Raw genomic sequence first — 13,250 nt, 5'->3', positions numbered from 1 at the left:
AGCGAAGCTTCGCGGACTCGGACATTTGTAGCAGTTTAGTTTTCCAGCTCGCCATTTGCCGTGAAATTTGATAAGTGTCCTGTGAGTAAGTGGATAAATTCATCCATTAGACGTTTGGTGATGAATCACCTTGAACCTCATTCATCTGGCCCGGCCTCCAAACAACCCGGGCGTTCCAGATAGGTAGTAGCCACCGTGGGATCTTCCAGTCTGAAAGGCATACCGGCACCTGGCATCCATCCCGCCTTGTCTTACTCACCCCTTCTCACCACGTTTGACATATGGCCGTATCTCTCTATCTTTGAGCTCTCTTTTCAAGAAAACATTTAGTGCCTCCTCTCCCACCTGGCTAAGAAGACCACTAGATCCGCGCCCGCTTACTACCCGTTCATCAACCCCTGATCCGACCAGAACCTGAAAGTGGGCTGGTTGTATGCAAAATCCCATGTTGGGACGCGCATATGGTCGTCATAGACTTTGCAATTCCCCTCGGACTCGGCCAACCAACCACGCCGGGCCGGACCAGCCACCATTGAAGTTGGAGCTTTCGAATCAATCAACGTGTAGTTTACACCAAGACGCCAGAGGGAGAGCTGCAGCTACATCTTGGATCCTCAACAATCCCATTCCCAATCTTAGCTCCATCCCTGCCTCTCTTTGCAGGCATAGCTCCTCCCCACCTGGTCCAGCGCACTGTCTTGCCGGATCCGGAAAGAAGCTCTGTCTACGGGATGCTCGCAAGCGCCACCACGTCCATCTTACACCACAGTCCGTCGGCGTCTTCGTTGCCTTCGTCTGGAATCTCTGAACTTCAGAAAAGTCCGAGCCCCGAGCAAAAAAACAGCGCATGAAAACACGGCCGGAGCAACGTTCCCGCAAAACAACGACTAACCCGGATTTCTATCCCACTCCACTCGGGACAATTCACCATTCCTCCCACCGGGAACTACCCGATCGGCCCCCGTTATTATCTTGGAGTCACAAAGTCCAGCCAGCAACGGTGCATAGTCCGTCTTTAACAGAACAATCAAAAGGGACGATAAAACGGCAGTGGCAGGTTTGCGTGCAAGTCGCAACGCTGCAACGCCGACGTGGGGTCTTACCTCACTTCTCTTCACCTTACTTGGCTACCTTACCTGACGCTAACCTCTCCGTCATCATTGCGTTAACACCCGCCCGGTCTAATCCCACCTCACCTTTCCTCTCTCTCTTTCTCACACACACACACGCCCCAAGGTACCGTCCATCTCTTGTGCAACCTAGCCGCAGGAACAGCTTGCAATCTGGCCTGCTTCGGAGTCGGACGGACTCTAAACAGGGCGAGCGCTGCTGGCAGGAGCCGCCGAAAGAACAAGCCTCAATTCTTATCAACCCTCAACGTCGCCGAGACTGCGTACTTTTCCTTCAGCACCCTATGAGAATCTGCTCATTTTTGTGATTCTTCACGGCCTTCAGAAATTGCAGCCTTCCCAAGATGGGCTACGACTACGCGTTGGTGTAAGTGATCTTACCGCTCAGCTCTTTTTCAACAGCACTTACTCATCCCTTGCTAGGCACGTCAAGTACACCATCCCTCTGGCGGGACTGCTCACGTTTATCTCATACCCTCTCTTCACGCGCCTCGATGTCGTGAGGACTCTCTTCATTGTGACAATCGCCTTTACAGCCACGATCCCCTGGGATTCGTATCTGATCAGAACCGGCATCTGGACGTATCCCCCAAACGCAGTATTGGGACCGACCCTCTATGACATCCCAATTGAGGAGCTACTCTTCTTCGTCATACAAACGTACATCACCGCTCAGCTCTACATTATCCTCAATAAGCCTGTACTTCATGCCCAGTACCTCAATTCCCCTGCCACGCTACCGAAATGGATAAAAACTGCGAAGCCTCTCGGCCAGCTAGCGCTCTTCAGCAGTGTCGCCCTCGGCGCATGGCTGATTGTGAAGGAAGGTGAAGGCACCTACCTGGGCCTGATTTTGGTTTGGGCATGCTCTTTTGCGCTCCTCACCTGGACCATTACGGCGCAATTCCTCCTGGCTCTGCCATTAGCTTGCACTGCTCTACCCATCTTACTGCCGACGGTTTACCTATGGGTCGTTGACGAGATGGCCTTGGGCCGTGGCACCTGGGCCATTGAAAGTGGCACAAAGCTCGAGTTCAAGCTCTTTGGCAGCCTCGAGATAGAAGAGGCGACCTTCTTCCTCGTCACCAACATGCTCATAGTCTTTGGCGTGGCTGCCTTTGACAAGGCCGTTGCGGTCTGCGATGCATTCCCAGACAGGTTTGACAAGCCAGCCGACGCATTGTCCATGTCACTACTCCGAGCCCGCGTTTTCCCCTCATCTCAATACGACATGGAGCGCATCTTGGGCATTCGCCAGGCGGTCACCAGACTGGCCAGGAAGAGTCGTAGCTTCCATCTCGCCAGCTCCGTCTTCCCAGGCCGCCTGCGGATCGACCTGACGCTGCTGTAAGTAGAGTTCCAGCGCCCTAAACCTAAACGCAACACCGTGTCGCTAACTATCTCCTCACCTCTGCAGCTACTCATACTGCCGTCTAGCCGACGATCTTGTCGACGATGCCGAGACCCCTAACGAGGCCGCCTCCTGGATCTCCAAACTCGACCGCCATCTAAATCTGCTCTACAAAGACCCCGATGCGACCTCGGCGCCCCTCGCCGCAAAATACGCTGCCGAAAACTTTCCGGAATCCGCCCTCTCAGCTTTGGACCTCCTCCCCGCATCGCTCATACCCCGCGAGCCCCTCGCTGAGCTCCTCAAGGGTTTCGAGATGGACCTCTGCTTCAGCAAAGATACCTTCCCGATCACGGACCCCGAGGACCTAGAGCTCTACGCTGCCCGCGTCGCCAGCACCGTCGGACAGGCCTGTCTGGAGCTAGTCTTCCGCCACTGCCAGCACGGTCTGCCTGACTACATGCAAGCCTACCTCCGCAATACAGCGCGCCAGATGGGCCTCGCGTTGCAGTTCGTCAACATTGCCCGCGACATTGCCGTAGACGCCAAAATCGGGCGAGTCTATCTGCCCACAACCTGGCTCAAGGAGGAAGGCCTGACGCCCAAGGATGTTCTCGCGAACCCCAACAGCGAAGGCGCCGGCAATGTGCGGCGTCGCATCCTCGCCAAGGCCTTTGACCACTACGGCGAGGCGAGGGACTCTATGAAGTGGATTCCATCAGAGGCGCGCGGCCCCATGGTCGTCGCCGTGGAGAGCTACATGGAAATTGGCCGGGTACTCATGCGCAACGGCGGCGCTGCGGCGGACGGGAGTGGGCGAGCGACGGTGCCCAAGACGCGTCGCATCTGGGTCGCCTGGAGCACGTTGATGGCCGCGTAGATTTAGTTCTAGGCTTGGATTGAGCCAAGGGGGTTTGTATTTTCTTCTTAGATCCCTTTCGTCTTTCCATTCTCCTTTGGGAGTGTTTCTCCCCCTCTCTCCCCCTCCCCTCAAGCCCCTCCAATGGCATTGATAGAGGCATTACGAATAGACAGCATGGCGTCCGTAGGAGTGGTAGCCGTATGACATAGACGTGACCCTGATACAAAAGGCGGATCCCCGCTGCTTTCTTCGATACCAGGTTCACGATGAGATGCCTTTGTTTCGTGTTCCCCACAGAGATCGATCCATCCGATCGAACTGTCGCAGCAGTGACATCACGTCAAGCTCCGTGGTCCCATCCAAATTGCTCCAGGAGCTATGTAAGCGAGGGTCCGTGCACGACCTGCAAGGGGAGAGCTGGTCCAAGCTTTTTTACCGAGCTCAACCAATTCACCGAGTCGCTGTGAAGGTTCACCGAAACTGGGCGACCAAACGAAGATGGGTCTCCACCAAAAGTTGAGCCTCCATCGACAGCTGCTCAAAGAGCCAAGTTTCCACCTTCACCCACCTCGGCCCATCACGGGGGAGAAGAACCACCACGCCTTCAGCCCAATCAAAGCGGTAGCGCGAAGAGCTCACTGTCAACTATACGGAACCGAATGCGCCAATTGTAGATACCCGACAGACAAGCACAACCTTCAAGATGATACCCAGAGCGCCCGCCCGCCGTCTCCTCCGGGACATCCTCCCCGCGCACCGCATCGCACCGCGACCCTTCCTCCGACCCTTTGCCTCAACGCCCTCCTCCCGTCTCCAAGCGCAGCGCCCGCCGCCGCCGCCTCCGACCGCTCAATCACCCCTCCAAACCCAACAACAACAAGCCGCCGCCAACGCAGCCCTCTCGAACCTCTCCCACCTCACCCCGGCACAAATCACAGCCCTCCTCTCGACGACACCACCGCCAACACTACCTGGAGGAGCAGGAGGCATCCCCGGGGCCCCGATCCCCCCTCCCGGTTCACCAGCCGGAGCAGCAGCAGCAGCAGGCCCCGGCGTCGGCCCCTCCCGCCGCTCAGTCCTCCTCCGCCGCACCCTCTGGGCCCTCTTCTTCTTCGCCCTAGGCTACAAGCTCACCGACGACCAAATCGCAAACATCCGCTTCACAGCCCCCTTCCTCTACCCGCCCGTCGAGGCAGACGAGCAGCAGATCCCCCTCTTCCGCGCCCACGCCACCTTCCAAGCCATCGAGGACTACCCCATCCTCCAGTCCCTCGTCCCCACCATGCCCCCCGGCAGCGCCCCCATCCCAGGCGTCGCGACGCCGCAATTACCCCTATCGGACTGGGAGAACTGGGAACCCTACCAAGACTTCTCCCCCGAGCGCAAAGCGCACCACCTCTGCGCAGGCCCCACGCTGAATAACCCCAACGGCCTGGGCCTCGTCAACATCGTGTTCAGGCACAAGTACACGGGCGAACTCATCCTCGCCATCATGTTCGGGCAGGGAACGTCCGGGTGGCCGTCCGTCGTGCACGGCGGGATGCTGTCGACCATCATGGACGAGGCCATGGGCCGCCTCGCGGCGCTGAATTTCACTGCCAACACGGCTGTTACGGCCAAGTTGGCCATGGATTTCAAGGTGCCTGTCACGCCGGGCATGCTTTACATTGTTCGTGTGGGGAAGGCGCTGCCTGAGTGGCAGAAGGAGAGGCCTGATGAGGAGGATAAGACGGATCGCAAGTTGTGGATCATCGGACGGATGGAGGATCCGGATGGGGCTACTGTTGTTGAGGCAAAGGGGCTTTTTGTGGTGCCCAAGGGGATTGAGGTGCAGCCTCTTGGTGGGAAGTTCTGAGAAGGTGAGGGTTTGACACGCGAGGTTGGCTATCGAAAAGGAGGAGATGGTAAAATAGGGGAAAGTTGAAGTGCATTCCATGGCGTTGCAAAGGGGATCTGTGGTATTCCAATCGTCTCTGAACTAACAACTGAGGCAGGAAAAAGAAGGGGGGGGGGGGGGGGCGGAGGTCACTAAAAGTGCCATGTACCGATGGATGTGGGTTCATAAAAAAAGAAGAAGCAATAGACAAAACTCGTGATACCTCCAAAATCAGGAAAACACAACAAACATACCATTCAGCCAGAAAAAAAAGTTTGACACCATCAGTGAGATCTACAGCGAGACACTTTGATTCAACCACGCAAATCCTGCTCACAACGGTAGGGCTTGATATAAGGTCGGGTTTAGCTGTTTTGTTGCCTCCGGGAGAAAAGCGAGTGTTAGTCTCAATTTAAGGAGAGCCTAGATCAATTTCTGTACTTGAGTCAAATTGGGTTTCTAGGAGTGACCTAACCTAGCCTAATATGATCAGTCTGACTATGTATACCGCTCATTGCCTACCCGTCTTTGCTTGATCGCGTGTGACACCGGCGTTATGTTCATGAGTACAACCACAAGACACTAGAAGCTTCAAAGTTACAAAGGCTTCGGAGCCCAACAGGTGTTCATCGTACCCAGATCATTTGTAGACTGTGACTGCTGAGGTAGACTAATCACGCATCAGGATCATCTTCGCACATAATTCACTTACTGGACTGGACACTAGTGGGAAAGGCACAGATGTAAACTTCAACGCAAGTGACGAAGTAAAATGCTCATTTTTATACCAAGATTAAGAAAGCGCTAGGCACATTTCGTGCGTGCGTATGATACATTGCCTGAAGAGGCCGACCGCTCGGAATGACTGCAATACCCCCTAGTGCGCAACCAAACTTCCAATCACGCCAGTTGTGACATTGACTTTATCCTTCGTTGGCGAGTCGTGGCCTGGCCACAACAACGCATCCCACATCCAAAATCGGAGCCGTCTGTAAATGCGGCGACTTTGTCATCATTGATTGTGTCCCGCACCCGATATATACCGAGGTGGGCGACTGAAAACTGTAATGGAACCGTGCTGTAGATGACTGCAGTCAATGAACATCCAACGGGCTGAATGCCATGGTTGGCAATGATAAGGCGTGTGCTCCCAACGAGGTAGTCGATAGTTGCCATAGGAGTTCCTTTCGCAATGACAGCGGACGTAAAAGTGAGACCATGGATAAGCCCATGGTACGCAACGTTCCGGAGTGTGTGTATAACGAGGCAGCAAATGGTTGCCCAAACCCTTCATTGTACAACAACAGATGTCCTACGTCTGAGGACCAGAGGTTGCAGTTGTCCATTGCGGACGAGGCTGGTTGTTGGGATGGGAGCTCGGCATGTAGTAAGTGTTGAAGCCCCCTCCCCTGCCACCGCTAAATGTCCCTCGACCGCCACGGTAGCCACCTCCACTCCCGCCGCCGCTCCCACCGCCTCCACCTCGGCCACCGCGTCCGCCACGATAGCCACCACGGAAGTCGCCACGGTACCCTCCGTTTCCTCCGTTGGTACGATATCCCTGAGGGCCGTTGGGTGGGGATCTAGATGAAGAGTGACCTGTCGAACCTTGGTCTGAAGCAGCACCGTTGGGGTGTCCATAACCACCGTTGGAGCTACCCGATCCCGGTGGAGGTCCCCTGGAAGGTCCACCGTTAGAGCCATTGCTCTGGTGAGAATTGCCTCGGCCTCTTCGGCGGTTGTTATACTGCCGTCTGCCAGTTCTGGGTTTCCCTTCTACCGAGAAGTCGATCTTCTTGATAGGATCTGTGATCATAATGTTGTTGTTCAGACCGAGACGTTCTAACTCATCCGCGGGTGTGGTCCATAGTTGGAACACATTCTCCATCTTTCCGACTTTACGAGTTTCAACAACCCAAGCTTTGACATATTCTCCGTCCTTGTCGTAGTCGAAAGCTTGTTTGACAGGGTTGAAGATTCTGTTGTCGCCACGAGGGTCATTGCCTACACCAGCGACATACTGCCAGTTGGACCAATTTGAGCTCACGTCGTAATCGACGAGAAGGTACTCGTACCATTCGGCTCCGTACCGCCAGTCGATACCAAGATGCTTAGTCAAGAATGAAGCTACGTTCTGGCGAGCTCTGTTAGAAGTGTAACCAGTGTGGTAAAGTTCGCGTTGCGAAGCGTCGATCAGACCCATGCCAGTGGTTCCCTCGAGGAACCTGTTCAGTGTCTTTTGGATATGGTCGGGCGATGCGCCGAGGTTATCGTCAGAAACCACATGCTCAGGATCTGCTGACTTCCACTTGGGTGTCTTATCGGCCTTGAAGCCAGTGACGTGGAAGAGCTGTCCTCTAAACTTCTTCGTGCAGAGTCGCATGTAGTCACGCCAAAGTAGTTCGAACCGCACAGCCTTGGTTCCGTCATTTTCTCCCTTGCCGTACCCGGGCGTATCTTTGTATTTTGCGTCTTGTCCATCCTCAAACTTGACCATGGCCTCATGGATTTGACGAGACGTCAAGCATCCTAGTGAAAGGTAGGCTGACAGCTTGGTGCTAAAATCAACTCCGAGGAGACCATTGCGAGTATCCTTGTAACTAGACATGGATCCAGTCTTGACGAGGTGGTCAAGACGCTCGATGCCAACATCCTCGCCACCACTGAATGGATGAACAGAGGTGGCTTTCTCAGGGAATTTGGGCTCTTGCTCGAACGGACACTTCAATGGCTTGAGAAGACCTGCCTCTAGAGCATCGTAGGTGGATGGGATCTCGAATGGTGATTGCTGAGGAGGGATAGCGGACTGCTCAGGGTAAGGTGGGAGGGAACCCTTCGCAGGGCGTGACAGTGTAGGCCTTGGTTTCTCGCGGAGCGGCTCCTGGGTTTTCCTGAATGCTGTGAAGACGTCTGCAAGATCGCTGGGAACTTTGAAGCCGAGGTCGCGACTATTGAAAGGAGGGTTGTTAGATCGAAAACATCGCGTCAACTTAGATGCACTTACTCGTCGATGAAGTATTTCTCGTCCAGCCAAGTCTTGAACTGGACCCCATGCTTTTCGCAGGCTTTGGCCACTGCCTTTTCGTCCTTCTTCTCTTCAATGGCTTCCTCCTCGACCATCCAAACTGCGCCAACCTTTTGGCGCTTGTCTGCAAAACCTTGGAGAAGGTCGCTAACGACGTCACCAAACCTGCCTGCACGTAGAGCCATACCACTTCCGACGCCTTCGAGAGAATCTTTGACGTTCCATACAGATTGAGCAATGAACCTTGTTCGATGAGGTCCACACCGCCAGAACTTGCCAATCTCGCTGCGAGCCTCTGGATAGGGAGACTTGCTTCCTTCGCGTAAGAGGCCGGAAATCTCGATCTGATGTGCTGGGAATACGTAGACAGGGAGAACGTGTGTGAAGCCGTGGTCAGACGCGGTTGTGAGATGGTGGAGGATAGGATTGTCCGCAATGCGAAGATCATGCCGGAGCAGGTAGATGAGGATATTGGATGCCGCCATCGTGGATAGATATTGTTTGGTTTGTGCTTTCTAGTAAAAGCAGTGTAGAGACAATGCTTAGTTCGTTTGCTGCAGTGCCTCACTGGCACGGTGTTTGAAGTTGATGGAGTGTTCGACTGTGTTCAGACAACGGTTCGCTGGCAGGATAGAGAATAAAGAGTGATACCCCAAGTTGGGAGTTCTGAGAGCGAGGGAGTGGGTTAAGACAAGTTTGTGTTGGTAGGACTCTAAACCAAAGTCATGGCGTAAGAGAAGCCGTTAGATCTGCTTTAGCTCCCGACCAGCTGGGAAAAAGACTAGTCTTGGAGTCGCCACAAAAATTGCAATGATGATTTGCGAGCGGGATACAGGTAGTAGAAGGGGGCGAGGTTGAGTGGAAGGGAAGGAGAGGTAGGCGAGGAGCGGGAGACAGGGTTCCCCTTAGGGCAAGGAACAAGCTAGGAGGAACCTTGGACTCTGGGTCTTTGAAGGAGAAGGGGGGGGGTCCTGGAGCGGAAGGGAAGGGTGAGGTTAGGTTGGGGCCGAAGAGAATGACGCAGTAGCCGCTAGCCCAGGGGTCTTGCCGCGATGCGATGGTTGTGTGGTCGGATGATGAGGCTGCAAGAAAGCTACGGCATCGACTTTTAGCTTAGATGATCGGGGGAGAGATGGGAAAATATGAAGAGGCGAGGAAGAGAGAAGGGGAAGGACGATCTGTCTCTTTGTAGCCGGACTAGGCACGAATAAGATGGGAGCCGCCCTTTGATGCGGGTAAGAAGGGCAGAGTTTTTGTCTAGAGGAGCAACAAAGTCCCGGGGCGTTTTGCTTAGCAGTTCTAGCTGGCTGGAGCACTGCAGAGAGTCGTTTACGCAGTTCCTGGTGAACACTGGGACACATGCAGGGTCAAGCCGCCGTCCCAACTGAGCTGAACCGGGAAGGTTCGCGATGCAAGCTCGCTGAAGGGGTGGAGTACTATGCAGTGAGATAGGCACCGCGTTCTGGGAAGAAAGTTGATGGTTGACTTGGCCGTAGGATATTATTATTCCGAGATTTGATTCAACGAGACGGAACAACAGACTGACTGGAGGATGAGAGGTTGTACGCAGTCATGTATGGATGGAATGGAGGTTGTTAGAGAAGAGAATGATAGAAGTGTCCAATCAGTTTGCACGGACAAACCGCCGATGGCTTAGAGTAGTCATGACGCCTCCTCCTACTGTTCACGTCCTCGAATGGTAAGCAGAGACACCAAGTCACATTGGACCCTGAAATTTCATGATCCTTCCGGGTCTGGGCCCCCCCGGCCACCCCCCTTCCCAGTCTGTTCGGGTGGCCGCCAAATTTGGATTTGCCATGCACACGGAGTACCCAAGAGACAGGTGAGGTTCGGCAAGAATTGGTACATACAGACTGGCACGTTGTCCTTGCTAAATGAGGCAAGGAGGACGGCCATGGCGGTTACCGGGGCCAGCTCCGCGACCATAGACAGGGCTCGGCACCATGGCCGACGAGATACCTGGAATCTGACAGTAAGAAAGAGAGGGGGCAATTTCCATGTCGAAGAGGCCGAGACGTGTGGCACGGGTGGAATGCGTGGGTAGCAAGGAGCAGGAGAAAGGGCCGCAAGATTGCATGGCGATGGTGAGGGCATGGGAAAGATGGATAGCAGTGCACCGAGATCGAGAGGTACTTCTGATGCAGAGATAAAGTCCGGGGTTCCAGAGATCGAGTCCACCCGGACGGATCCCATGGCACTAGTTTAGTGGAGAACACCACAGGGAAGCTGGAACGTACCTCACCACCCTGCCACCTTACCTAAGGCAGTTGTCTTGGGTACGTACCTGCTGCCCTACCGGGGGACCACACAACCCTCAGGCCGCCGATAATGGAAGCCCCCAGTACCCCTACGGACTCTACCAAGTAACCACTTGCTTACGTGCTTACCTCACGCACTTACGGATACATCCTACTACACCGTACGGAGTGCTCGTCTTTTGTCACATCTCCGATTCATCGGATTCTGCTTTCCTCGACCAGCAATGGGATACGAACACTCCCGACTGCCTTGCCCTGGGCCCTGGCATGGCACTGCAGGAGAAAGCGCCATCAAGGCCGCCGAAAAGAGCTTACCGAATTCAACACCCTTGACCATCTCGCTGTGCTCGCCGACACAGATTCCCATCCACGATATCCCCTGAACCATCGTACCCCATCGCGAAAAAAATAACCACCCGATCGATGCCATCGTCGTGTGTCAAGCTGCAGCGACCGAGCATCGCGGGCAGAGCGCAAACTCATTTTCAACCCACCTCCCTGCCTGTCAATGCAGGTCGCAATGAAGTTGGAGCTCGGGGCGGATTGCGGCTTCCACCGGGGAATATGATGAATCATCGAGCACCACCAAACGTTCCCGCTTTGTTCCCAGACTCTGTCTTTGGCTTTGGTGCCGCCGCCGCCCCTACGACCAAGTACATGCCCACACGCCGCAGCCACTCGGCCGACCCATTGATGGATTGGGAATGACAGCTCGGTATCCGTAAACTACCTACGTCCCTACGGAGCACGAGAGCAGAGCCTCCAGACTCCAGACTCAAGAGTCCTCGCAAGCTTCAGCGCCTTCGTAACGCTATCGAGTCAGTCTCCGGTTTAACTCGCCGTATCGACACTGCAGTCTGCGCGGCACTTATTTCGCGCACAACTTATTTGGAAGCTTTGACAATTTCCTACTCTACGCCCCCTCCCTATATGTCTCCCTCCAGACAACCCAACTGAGAAGAGACGGATCGTTGGCCACTTCGAAATCCTACTTTTAGGTAGCTCAGCTGAATGGTTGTGCAGCTGGGCACCCTGTCTCGACAAGCTTCAACAGCTAAAAGATGGACTGTTATTCGTCAACAACACACCAACTCCCAGCTGAACCAGGGTTCTAGCTCCAGTATTTTCTGAGCTAAAACTCACTGGCGTGTCATGCTTTCCGACAAGACTCTTTAGACTCATTCTCCAAGGTGCACATTGTTCCCAACTCGCCAATTGATCGAGCTATGATCGAGTATATGGAGTCGCCATTCGGGTTGCAAAACACCGGTCGTAGTCAGATTGAGTTGCGGGCAGGAAAAAGAAAGTCAGCCGTCTTGGGAGGGAGACTCCAAATCCCATCTGCTAATTCGAAAGCCGCACTTCGCGGCATCTCTCAAGCAGTACCCGGCCTTCGTTCCCGCGTGCATCAAAGGCTAAAGTTGCCTCGCCTTACTCACACATCACTTCCAATCAAATAGCACGGGGCTGATACACAACTCGATACCGGAACTCGAAGCCCTGGCCAGGGCGACGACTTCCTTCAACTCGATCTGCGTTCAGAGCTTCGCCGCTCAGCATCACAGCTCCAGGAAGATGCGGGCTTGCTGAAGCTCTGGCGAACGGAGAGTAAGGTAATTGTGATAGACAATGGACAAAACCAACCGCGCTCTTTCAGTCTGGCCGACAGTGCTGCGCCGAAACCCACAGACTGCTGAACCAATGACGTCTGTCCGCGCCAAACCTCGATCTGCGGGCTCGATGCTCAGAGAGCCATGCTGATGGATCAGACCGGGTGTCTGCGTTGGTGGCCCTGTGGTGGACATGCCACGCTCTGCTTGGTTACGGCTTTTCCGACGGCACCGACTTGTGCTCCCATTCTGGGCCCTTGATCCTGAACCGGCAATCGCGTCGGAGAATCCACCACCACAAAACGTGCGTTGGCTTAGTGCTTGGCTCTTAAGCAAACGGCGCCCCGCCGTCAGACCTGCGAACACCTGTAGTTGCACTGCAGTCGTGGGTTTCACATTCAACAACGTGGATGTGGTTTCTTCTTCCAGAACTTTGAATGCGACGAGGGGGCGCGCTACAGCGTGCCTCGCGATGCAAAATGAGTAGCGGCAAGGCTGTTATCGGAAGCCCACATTCGACACCTTATGCTGCACGAGGTCTAGACTCTCGAGTCTAAGGGAGGAATTGCCTGTGCGGATGAAGCTCACCTCGAATCGGCTCTATGCATCGTACCTTGCTCACAGAACACGGCACCTGGGCTATGCCGTCGATCGAGGCGCTCTATTGCATTCTTGACCATCGGATGTATCCGACCGGTGTTGCTCCGCCGGGCCGCAGCTTGTCGAACGAGGTCTCATTCCCGTCCCGAAATTCTAGGCCCGCCCAAAACCGGTGACACCCGGGTAAGGTATCGGACTCGGACACACCGTCCCACATTTCATCGACATCCGGATCGGGGTTGCGAAGCCGACCTGGGAAATATCGTTGTCTTACATTTTCCAACGACAACGACTTTCATTCCATACCTACTTCAAATTCTCCATGCCACGCACGTCACTGCGTGCTCACCACGCTACAAAGTTTTTTCCAGAGCCTGATTGCTTCCACCGACTGCGTGCTTAATTATCCCTGTCTGCAGGTCTTAGACTCAACGCCGCTGCAAGGACTCGCGCGTGCCTGGCATGCGAACAGGCCAGAATAAGAAGCCTCGACCGTAACCGATTCTACCACACACAC

At 54.6% G+C, this 13,250-nt stretch overlaps 4 protein-coding genes across 4 annotated transcripts; 3 read left to right on the top strand and 1 right to left on the bottom strand.

Moving 5' to 3' along the window:
- Positions 1–1,141: 1,141 nt before the first annotated feature.
- BDP55DRAFT_17901 (terpene synthase) lies at positions 1,142–3,601 on the top strand. The gene is made up of 3 exons (XM_060565806.1): positions 1,142–1,497; positions 1,554–2,477; positions 2,548–3,601. Exons 1-3 carry the CDS (start codon positions 1,475–1,477, stop codon positions 3,359–3,361), a joined length of 1,761 nt encoding a protein of 586 aa, XP_060437095.1. The 5' UTR covers positions 1,142–1,474; the 3' UTR covers positions 3,362–3,601.
- Positions 3,602–3,667: 66 nt separating this feature from the next.
- Positions 3,668–5,349, top strand: BDP55DRAFT_641272 (HotDog domain-containing protein). The gene has a single exon (XM_060573387.1). It carries the CDS (start codon positions 4,047–4,049, stop codon positions 5,196–5,198), a length of 1,152 nt encoding a protein of 383 aa, XP_060437094.1. The 5' UTR covers positions 3,668–4,046; the 3' UTR covers positions 5,199–5,349.
- A 1,182-nt stretch (positions 5,350–6,531) lies between these two features.
- On the bottom strand, positions 6,532–8,729 carry BDP55DRAFT_539120 (DASH family cryptochrome; the record flags this gene model as incomplete). Its single annotated transcript, XM_060568005.1, has 2 exons — positions 6,532–8,167; positions 8,224–8,729. The coding sequence occupies 2 exons, from the start codon at positions 8,727–8,729 to the stop codon at positions 6,532–6,534; spliced, it is 2,142 nt and encodes a 713-aa protein (XP_060437093.1).
- Positions 8,730–12,155: 3,426 nt separating this feature from the next.
- On the top strand, positions 12,156–12,707 carry BDP55DRAFT_17854 (uncharacterized protein). Its single transcript, XM_060565802.1, has one exon. The coding sequence runs from the start codon at positions 12,327–12,329 to the stop codon at positions 12,618–12,620; it is 294 nt and encodes a 97-aa protein (XP_060437092.1). The 5' UTR covers positions 12,156–12,326; the 3' UTR covers positions 12,621–12,707.
- The last annotated feature ends 543 nt before the right edge of the window (positions 12,708–13,250 follow it).

This window comes from Colletotrichum godetiae (assembly GCF_030913485.1).
Source record: "Colletotrichum godetiae strain CBS 193.32 chromosome Unknown BDP55scaffold_1, whole genome shotgun sequence".
Taxonomy (NCBI): domain Eukaryota; kingdom Fungi; phylum Ascomycota; class Sordariomycetes; order Glomerellales; family Glomerellaceae; genus Colletotrichum; species Colletotrichum godetiae.
Note: the sequence above shows the minus strand (reverse complement) of the source record. Positions and strands in the feature narration are given on the sequence as shown.